This window comes from Thalia democratica, chromosome 6, assembly GCF_965202585.1.
Source record: "Thalia democratica chromosome 6, ktThaDemo2.hap1.1, whole genome shotgun sequence".
NCBI classification, from domain to species: domain Eukaryota; kingdom Metazoa; phylum Chordata; class Thaliacea; order Salpida; family Salpidae; genus Thalia; species Thalia democratica.
Window position 1 is genome coordinate 12247237 of NC_139170.1, and position 11123 is coordinate 12258359.

Sequence of the window (11123 nt, forward strand, 5' to 3'; positions counted from 1 at the left end):
TTAAACAAAACTAGTTAAAAATGTTTCAATAAGCTATAAAGTATCATGATTTAGTTAAAAATAAATTGTAAACTTTGAAATGTAAATTTAGTTGGAGTATGATCAATTTTAAGGGTTTCATTTCTTTTTAATAAAAAACAAAAATTAAACTGTGCTGTTTTAAATTAAATATAAAATACTTCTAAAAGTAAACTTATAAAAGTCAATATATTTTATGTGTGTGTAATTAATTTATTAGGTATTGTGAAAACAATTATAAACAGTTTTTGCTAGATATATAAACTATTTATATTTGTAATGGACAATAATGTTGAGTATGCTAGAGGCTTATTAAGAGTGGAACATCTCTTAAATGAAGCAACTCAAGAAGAAATTTTTCAAACTTTTGCGAAACATGGAGAGCTTCTGTTTGTCACAGAAGTGGGAGAAGGAGTTGCTTATGTGCGTTACTTGAATGAAGATAGTGGTTAGTTGATATATAGTTTTTACTGTTTAACAGTTAAAATGTTCAGCTGCTACATGTACTCCTTTTTAATATCAATACTTTGTTTGTCTTACCCTTAACTGATTTGTAACTTTTATTTATTTTCTACTAGTCGACACTGCAATAAACCAACTGCATATGAATGACAATGAAAAGCTGAAAATGAATGTTTCAAGAGTTGATAAAAACGCGCTTTTTCTTGGAAACCAGGCAAATGCTGTGTTTGTAAATAAAATCCCCAAAAATACAACTGATGTAGAGTTCTATGATTCTTTTAGCCAATACGGAGAATTAATTTTTTGCGAGGTATGTGAGCTATAAAGTTTATTTTTCTCGTTCTTAAATCAGTAACAAAGTTAGTAATTTGACATATTAAATAATTTTAACAAATATAATATATAGCTATTTATATACTCAATATTAAGTGTGTATACAATTTTCTGTATTGACTTCTGCCAGAGATTTATTTTGTTAAATCTGGCAGGTCGACTAAAAATTGCCTAATCTTATACTTATGCAAAGTATAAGAATAAGATGCTATTATTTTAATTTGGGTCAATTATTTAAGCCAATTGATATATTAATTGATATAAACTTTGTTAGGTACTTGAAAAAAAACTACTTTTGGTTTGTTTTTATGTTTTCATGAAATTTGAAAACTTTTTAATGATAACATGACTAAAAATTAAGCTTTTAACTACATGAAAAAAACTACACAATGCTACATTTGCAATTAGGTTAGAATACTAGAAAATGGTGACTTGCCAGGTTACGGAATTATCATATTCAAACATAATCAGTGCAAATCAGAAGTGATAAACAACAATTGTTTAAAAGTAAATAACAAAAAGGTTAGTTTTTATTGGCTCAAAATATAAATACTTGAGTAAATTTATTTTAACTAAATTTTTTCTAAAGTTTTAGTATTCACTTAAAAACTATTATTTTCAATATAGTTTTAAGTTTCTTTAAAGTTAAACTAGTAAAGACAAATTGTATGAATGTAATTTTCAATCTCTAGAAAATTTTTCTAAAATTATTTATTCAGGTTTGTATGTCTGATTATAAGCACAATTCTGAACAAATTGGCTTAACAAGACAAGGTCCACTTTCAGTTACTGAAATCTACATGAAAAACTTTGCACCTACCACCGATCAAAATGATATTAAAAAAGAATTTTCTGTAAGTTTTGTTTAACTGTGTCCCAAACCCGTATTTATAAAAACATGTAACTTTAACTTATTACGCTCACAATTGTTACTTATTCTACTTATTTTTAAGTTTATTCGTTTAAGTTGTACTTTTTATATTTTACAAAACACTAAAGTATTTTAAAACTTAAATGATTATTCTATTCTTTTTTCATAACAAATTTTACTAAATTTTACACTGTTTAAATTAAGTTAATTTGAACATAATTACAAACAGAAATACGGTCATGTTTTGAATGTTAGTATAATAAAGAAGTACAGTAATCCATATGCATTTGTAAATCTCTCCGCTACAAATGAAAATTCGCTTAGAGCAATAAGAGAACTCGACGGAACAATACATAGAGGTTTGTTGGTTCATTAATTTTACTTTTTTATATTTGTTGATTTATTTTGTTGCGAGTTATCAAAAACTATATTATTTTTGAAAAAACTCTGCATTTGTTTAATTGATACAACAATCTTTCAAATGTATAAACTTACTTCTATATATATTTAGAAATAAATTGTACTTATCGAAAATAGTAACAAAAATTAAGCTTAAAATTTATACAGGAATTAAATGGGTTGTAAAAAAGAAGACTTATAAAAATCAAGGTTTAGCAGATGAAAGAAAAGAGCTGTTCATCTTTGGAGTCAACAACAGATCCAGACTCATTTACTTGTTTAAAAAATATGGCTATGTCAGCGATGCTGTGGTAAGATAAAATACTCCGTCAATTTTAAAGATTTAAACATTAAGTTAATACTTTAAGATAATTTATTTAAAATAACAATGGCATCAGTGTGCACATTTTTTGTATTTTTCACACACTTATCAAAAATAATCAAATAACATCAGATATTGAAAGACCACAACACCGGAAGAAACAGGCACGTAGGATTCATGAAACTTCCCGATCTCAAATCTGCACAAAGAGCAATTAACGAGATGAATGGGAAAAAAGAAAAGAAAAAGAAATTGGACGTCAAGTTTTCTGCAGGACAACAAAACTGGGTTCCGAAACACTCACAACAAACTTGGTTTGACATGAAAAGAGTTAACTTGCTGATGAACAGCCGTCCAGCAATGTTTGGCCAGCAAATGTACAATCTGCAACGACAGGTAATAAATATATGTCTCTAATTTATTAATGCTTAAAACCTACTTTTTTTACCCGCCATTTGATTCTTATTCGAATCGAATCCAGTGCTTTAAATGTTTTTAGTCAAGTATGCAATCTTAGCATTTAAATATCAAGTGAGGTTATTTCAACTTTTTAACTTTGAGTTAAGTTTTTGAAAATAAGGTTTTTTTTTATGATTGCAAAAGTAAATATTTTAACACAGACCAGAGTCATCAGACAACAAAATCCACCAGCACCAATTTACTGGCAATATTACCCGGTATTTCCACCTGTCAGCCAATACTATGGATACCAAGGAAACTTTCCTTGGACTTCAACACAGAAGTACAATTGGCCGATTAGAATGATTTTATAAATTAGAAGATAACTTTTATCTTCTCTACTTCTTAAGTTTAGGTAATTTTTTAGAAAAAGTGTGTTAATTAGGTAATGAATTTCCAAATAAATAAATTTGCTGCTTGGAAAAAATTTAAATTGACGTTTGATTTGATTTTCTTAATGTTTTTTTAGTAATTAAGTAATGTAATATAACTATTTTAAGTTAATTTTCCCCATTGGTGTTATATAAAGTCTAGTTTTCAGTAGAATAGTTGTTTTCACACTTTAATTTCTTGTTAATTTCTTTAAGAAGTGTATTTAGTTAATTTCGAATATAGTATTAAAAAAAAAGTACTTTTTTGCAAAATATAATTTAATATTGTACTTGTCTATTGTGTTACGAATAAAATGATTTAGTTTATAAAAAGTTTGTTGTGTTTCATAGTACTTATTAGTCTGCCTTTAATTTGAAACTTAAATAATTAAAGATAGGTAAACCTATTGTATTTAAGTTTACTTGCACTAACAAAAGTAAGACTACTTTAAATATATAAAAACTACTTATTGAAAAGGCTGGTTGCCTAGTGTTTAAAAAAGCAAAAACTTATTAATAAAAGGTAATATTAGACTTCATAGAAAGAATATGTTGATTTTATAAACTAACAAAAATTATTAAAAAAAAACCTTATGCAAAATAGTTTAAATTACTTTAGATAAGAAAACGAGCAAGCAATTCAAATCACTTTTATGAAACTTGTTTTCTGTTGAGAGCTTAAGTATTTAATAGCTTTTAAAGTGCTTCTTTTAAAATAAAACTAATATTTTTGTTTGTTTTATACACTAAGCACAGATATAAAACTGACAATATGAATCATTTAAAAACTAGTTGAGTGAAGGTTTTATACAAAGTAATTAATAAATATAATTTTCAGTATCTTACTTTCAAATTATTTGTTTGAGGATGCATATTATTATTTAAAAACAATAAAAAACTTTACGGTTTAAAACAAATTAAAATCTATCACGTTTGTGCGCTTAATCAAAAACTACTTAACTCTATATAGTCTTTCTATACCAGGGTTTTCTAAAGTAGGCCATGTGGCTACCTTGGGTGCCGTAAGCTGCAAAGGGGGAATGGTCGTGAGTAGTTAGTGGGCAGAATTTTAAACTTACACTAGATGTTGTTGAGTTGATGATAAACAGCAAAAAAAATCTTAGGTATATTTAAGGGGAGTTTTGAAACTTATAGTACTTATAATAGAAAGTTTTTAGAAATTAAGGGGGGCTTAAGCTGTTAATGGGGAGGGGAGATAAGACCATAGTTTTAAACTTACACTTAATGATATAGTGTTGTTGATGAAGAGCAAAAATAGTCTTAAGCGTATTTAAGGGTAGTTTTTAAAAAAACCTTGTCGAAGGGGGCCATAGCTTTTTTAATTTCTTCAAAGGGGGCCAAATGAAATAAAAAGTTTGCAAAGCCCTAGTCTAAACTATTTATAATAATGGCTAGAGGATTTTATTAATATTTGAAAAGGATTTTAAATAAGACAAGCATAAAAACTTACTGTTCCATTTCAAAACAGAAAGCTTCAACTTTGAGACATAAAGATGATGAAAATTTTCGTAAAATCTTTAGCTAAGTAACAGTAAATATAAGATTAGTAAAAATTAATAATATATTAAAAAATTTATACATATTTAACTAGTTAAAAAGTTTCAAGGTTTTTGCATATTTATTTTATAACAGCTTTAAACTACATTAAACATTTATAAAGATACTTTAAATTAAACAACAAAAGTGCATGCTAAAAAAGTTACAGACTAAATAATCTAAATTAAGTATAAAAGTTAACGTTATGCTACAAAACATAACTTTTTAAAATACATATTTATTAAAAATTACTTAAACACAATAACGATTATTTCAGAGTAAATATAGATTAACTTACTATGTAACTTTAAAGCTTACTTAAAACTGTATTTATGTTTTTGCACAGCATTTTATTAAGAGTATCAAAAACAATTTTTAAAAAAGGTTTTTGCCCAGATAAGTTACGGTAAAATTTAAAAATCAAAAACTTCTATTAAACAATGAAAGATTGTTAAATGAAATTTTAATTATATTTGATGCTGTTTATAAAAGCTTTTTAAAATTTATAGATTTTTGTTGTCATAAATAAGTCGATTCAGGTACTTTTAAAAGTTTTCATAATCAAAGTTTGCAAATTCTATTCTAACCCTAACGTTCGTAGTTAAAAATTACAAAACGATCAAACCAAAACGCACCTTTAAAATTTTATAACTTATTGCTTTTTTATTTGTGTGTATTTAAAAAGAATACTGCCAAAAATAGTACTCAAGTTGCTGAATAAAATAAATAGACAGTTCATCAAACGCATGTTTTTTATCTTTAAAAAAACCTAACATAAAAAACAAAAAAATTTTAGAAATTAATAACTACAACACTGCAACTTGAGTTAAGATTTGGAGTAAAGATAAAAGTTATAATATAGATTTCTTAAAACCTTCATAAAAAATCCTTGTTATTATTTTTATTAAAACTGCTTGTAAAGCTCATGGGGGTCTCGGTGATGTAGGGGTCTTACTGTCGGTATTGACGGTTGTAATAGTTGAGCTTTGCAAAATTTAAATCGCTGCCCAACACATGTATAAAAGTTATTGTTATATTACAAGTTAACATAATAATAATTTTTTTGGTCAAATCTTATGTAAATTATAAGCTAAGCTAAAATATTTCTTTGATACAACAAAAGTACTAAGTTTTTTAATGAAAAAATATATTTGATAATTTTTTTTTTCGGTTATTTTACAATATTTAAATGGCTAATGCTACAATTTTCAACTCTAGTAAAGTTAAAAAAAAAAGTAAAAATTATGTATTAAAGTAAGTTTCAATGTTTAATTTTTCCATATTATATTGCTTTTTTTATTACCTGTCCTTTAATTATCTTGTCTTGGTCAAGACCTTAAAAGGTATCCAACACTAAGAGGTGTGCAACTCAATAACCGAAAGGTTCTTCTAGTACCAGGTCCTGGGACAAAATATTATGAACGTTTTTTTTAATGTTCAATTAACTAATTACCAAAGCTTAAGAATCATAAACTAATTTTTTTTTTGAAATTTTTTTTTAACTAGCGTTATTAACATATTTTCGAAAAAAAATTTCTTTTTATTTTTACACCTAATGCTTTGTTCGCTTCAAAAAGTCGCTGGTATAAAATTTTATTTTTTTCCATTGTAACCACTTTGCCATAACTTAATTTGAAGATTTCCCAGAATGACTAAAATCTGATGAGAAAATAACAATAATAAGCTTATCAACTGCTGGAAATACAACTTGCATCAAGTAGGAAATTCAAAACTAATTCTATTTGTAGAAGTTTTTGATTTATCTATAGGAAACTATCTCATTTTATATGTCTTAGATTAACACATAGTTCAACAAATAAAGATTGTATGAGTTTACCTAAATAAGATAAATATACTCACTGCTTGGCCTTCAGAAAACGTTTATTGTTGCATAGGGTAGAGTGAGTTCTGTTGTTTTTCAACCTTAAACAAAAATTTTGAGGTAGAAGATTCTATAATGTCACTCTTCCCTCTATTAATTGATAATTGAGGTAAAGCAAGTATGTTAAATCAGTTTATAATTGTACCTTACCCTTGAAAAATTCAAAACCAATTTATCCCAAAAGGATTTCTTAGTAAAAAAAACTCCTTTTGACAACTTTTCTTTTTTTTTTGGTAGAAAAAAATCAGACTTAATCTTCCCTCTACAACGATAAACGTTTTATGAAGATCAAGCAAGCACTTTTCAATCACCCATAATTCTACCTGCCCATTTAAAATTAACATTAAATTAACCAAAAATAAAAATGTCTGCTAATTCTCACAAAGTTTAAACATCAGTATTAGAAGCCATATTTTCTAGGATAAACATCTCTAATCCTCAAGCAAGTATCTGTTATCAACACCTTTTTTCTTGTACATGTGTTGGGCACTGGTTTTAAATTACATCCAACAATTTTTCAGCTTTTTATATCATTAGGACCCTAACCAACATACCACAAGTTTTTTTTGGTAATTGCATTTAAAGTGAACCCACTATAGTTGTAAGCTCAAATTTAAATTAAACATGATGTTGTATCTGGCCCAAAGACAAACACATATTTTCATCCATAATTTAAAAACTTTATTTTTGTTTGCTCAACTTTTGAACAAATCTGCTCCACAAATTATTTTTTCTTAATATTTCTAGTCATCAATATATCGTCAAAGAATTTAACAAGTTTATTTATAAATGTTCCACATTTTGTAACAAATCATTTCAAACTTTTTCAGTCTAACCTAAACTTGATAACAAACTATCCAGATTAGCCATTATACCAGTAAAAACCTGGAATTCAATAAATAAGTTTAATAAAATGGAAAAACATGAAGTTTGAAACTTTTTGAAAAAGAATGGAATTTTAACATTTTTTACATGTAAACAATGAAATTTTGGTTAAATAAGAAATATTTCTTAAATAAAAACTTTTTTTATTATCACAGAGTATAAATTTAATCTTAAGCAGAGTTGCCTCAGTATAACTTAGGCTGACTTGGGATATTTTGTTGCTCTATAAAAAACTATATATTTTTAAGTATTTTTAAGATTTCTTAAAATTTTAGTCTGGTATTTTTTCTAGAACTTAATAGATCTAAATTCAACATTTTGTTATTTTATAACTAATTTTTTTGGAGAACTTGATTGTAATTGATTTTGCAAAGTAAAAAAAAAATTAAAGGATTTGAAATAAAACTCATGATGACTCTGGACAAATTTAGGTCAGTCAGGATTTTTTTTTCACTCTAAGAGTGGCAACCATGCTGGAGTCCTTGAATGTGAAAATTTTGATAAAAATAATCTCAAAAATCATTAAAATTCATAAAAAAAACCTGAAAAAAACCTAGAAATTTGAACATTTTATACTAGTTGAATTATGAAATTTAGATAAAATAAGAAATAATTGTTATACATAAAAAAAAGGTTATAAACTATTTCAATTTTATTAAAAAAAGTGTTTAACATAGCATATATCAGTAACTTTGTACCAATAAAAATGCAATATTTAAATTATAATTAACTTTATACTAAAAAGACTAGAATACTTGTAATTTAAAAAACCTATAAGAAAATTAGAAAACTTAAAATAAGTTTATAAAAAACCCAATTGACACCTTAGTCATTAAATATATTTAAAGTACATTTTCAGTATTGATAAAGTAAACTAACACTAAAACAGCTAAACTTATTGGATATGTTATTTCATTTAGTTATAAGCCTTACTGGGTTCAGATAAACAATGGTTAGGGGAAATGTCAGTTTTAATCATGGCATGTCAGTCTAAAATTGTAACATTTTGTGTTTTATACCTGCCGTAGTTGTTTATTAATTTTAAATAGATATTATTTTCATGTATATTAATTTCATTATTTAACTACATATGTATAAATTTTCATTATCAGATAAAAAAAATGTCTAGCATTAAATTACTTTGTTAATAAATTTTCGAATATAAATTATATTGCCATTTACTAATGGCAACTTAAATAAATTTTACTTTTAAAAAGCTCAGAATTGTTTTAATATAGTTTTTAAAGTTAGATAAAATTTATATTTATATTTTCATATTAGTGCTATAGGGTGTCAAGGCCTTTGCTACAAAAATTCTAAAAATTTTTTTTTCTGTTTTTATTTTTACTCTTGTGCAAAATTGACTTTTGGTGCAAAATTGTCTTTGTGCATTTTGTCTCCTCAGACAATTTTATCCCCTTATCAAATTTGTGTTTGTGCAAAAGTATCTTCGTGCAATTTAGTCCTTGTGCAATTTTGACCCGTTCCCTGTAGAACTAGGGTTGACACACACTCAGAGTACTTGTACATTTGTGATAAATCATTTTTATTTGGGATAACTCAGAATTTTTAAACTCAGGATGACTTAGGTCTTTTTTTTGAATAAAAATCTCAGCATGGTTTAAATATTTTTTGAAAATATTCTAATTTATCATTACTAAACTAAAGAAATGACATTTTAGTTAATTACTGTGCATTACTTTTGTACAAAACGGAAAACATTTGCATTTAGTTTTTACCAAATAGGTATTATATAACTAGTTTACTAATTCAAAGCACTTTTTACATTCTTCTTTCAAAAAATAATTTGTTGTTGCTAGAAAAAAGTTATTATTAAATTGAAAAAAAATTTGGTAGAATTCTACCTCTCTTTTTCACATTTTTAAGCTAAATCAGTAAAGTCTTTTAATTGTTTCAAAATGTTATACAGAAACTTAAAACAAAATTTATCAGACAAATTTTCTTTTGCGGGCTGCATTCCATTCAAAAAAATAATGTGCTTGCGGGCCGCAGTTTGCCAATTCCTGACCTAGATCATTATGTGAATTTACTACTCAAAACTAATTTAACTTTATTTTATATAAAAAAGTTATAGAACAAATTAAAATTTATTTTTTAAGCTAAGTTACGTTTTTAATTAAAAATTTATTCCAAAATAGTATAAGTTTAACAAGATTAAATACATGCAGACTTTTTGTAATGTAACAAAATGAACATAATTTTATTTGTTTTTCTTTTAACACTGTTAAAAGCTGAAGTTAATAGTTTAAGAGCTGTCAAGTGCTACGACTGCCACAATTGGTTGGACAGTTGGAACCCGTGGATTGACTTTACTGGGCGCGCAAGTAAAAAGCAAACTAAATGCACAAATATTAAGACTTGTGGCAAGCAAGAAGTTTGCATGACTGACATACGTGATGCGCCTGACTACTATCCGCGTTGCAGGGACATTTTTCTTTGCAGAACGGAGCAAATACAAGGACTTGCAGATTGCTGCTACACAGATGGTTGTAACAAAGCAAGCAGTTTTAAAGCGAATTTGTTTGTATTAGTGTACTCAGTTTTATGTTGTTATCTGATTATTTAAACACTCAAATTTAGTTTACAAATGCTTTGATAATATTTACAAAAAAAAGTTTTCACTGAGAAGTTTTGAAAAATAAGTCTAGGTGTATAATAGAATCAGTGTTTTATAGGTGAATATCATACATATTTCAGTTTAATTAAATAAAAATTTACTTAAACCAAAACATTAATTTTTTTATATTTCTCAATGCTAATATGTTTTCTTATAATAGATACTATCAGTGTTGCCAAAAAACCTCCAAACCTGGAATAACCTGGAAAACCCTGAAATTTGACAATTTTAGGCTGAAAAACCTGGAATTTTGAACAAAAATCATTAAAAATTCTAAAATTTTTAACAATTTTTACATGTTAAGTAGTAAAATTTCGGTTTGACACACAAAAGTATCATAAAGATCAAAAATTTTTGTCATCATCTAAAAATTTTTTTATTAAAATTCATTTAAAATAGCTTTACAGTAGCTTTTCAATGTTTTTAGGCTATTTAACACATTTTTTTACCTTAAACGTAACTTTAAACTAAAAATAGACTAAAAAATGTGTACTTTTAAAAACCTGGAGGAAATTTTGAAAACCTGGAGAAAATTCACCAAATTATTTGGCAACCCTGCACTAATATTAGTCTTAATTTTTTATCCTATTTAATCGTTTTGTTTGATAATTGTGCAAATTAGCTTAAGTTATAAAAAACTGAAAATATTACAGTTTCAATACTTTCATTTTTTCTTCTTAGTGCGCGTAATCAGAAGTTTTTAGTTAAAGAAATTAGCTTCTCATCTGTAAAAGTTTTGAAACCAGAGATAATTAAATTTAAATATTGTTTAATGGTTAAAGAAGTTAATTTATACATAAATTAGTTTAGCAATTATATTACAATAATAATTAAGTCTTAGTTTAGAACGTTATGAATTTTTTTCAGTCTATGTTATTTAAACTTCTTTCTAAAGCAAATATTGGCTTTAAAATTTCTTATTCTTT

At 25.9% G+C, this 11123-nt stretch overlaps 1 protein-coding gene across 1 annotated transcript; it reads left to right on the forward strand.

Moving 5' to 3' along the window:
* Nucleotides 1-297: 297 nt before the first annotated feature.
* LOC145838735 (polyadenylate-binding protein 4-like) lies at nucleotides 298-3178 on the forward strand. Its single transcript, XM_082946357.1, has 8 exons — nucleotides 298-466; nucleotides 597-790; nucleotides 1222-1296; nucleotides 1533-1667; nucleotides 1914-2043; nucleotides 2252-2394; nucleotides 2538-2801; nucleotides 3026-3178. The coding sequence occupies exons 1-8, from the start codon at nucleotides 298-300 to the stop codon at nucleotides 3176-3178; spliced, it is 1263 nt and encodes a 420-aa protein (XP_082802483.1).
* Nucleotides 3179-11123: the final 7945 nt, after the last annotated feature.

Excerpts from the sequence above, each read along its gene's own strand:
- LOC145838735 (XM_082946357.1), top strand. The coding sequence starts at position 298 with ATGGACAATAATGTTGAGTATGCTAGAGGCTTATTAAGAGTGGAACAT. Across the intron at positions 791-1,221 it reads GAGAATTAATTTTTTGCGAG|GTTAGAATACTAGAAAATGG; the intron begins GTATGTGAGCTA and ends ATTTGCAATTAG. Across the intron at positions 2,044-2,251 it reads CGACGGAACAATACATAGAG|GAATTAAATGGGTTGTAAAA; the intron begins GTTTGTTGGTTC and ends AAATTTATACAG.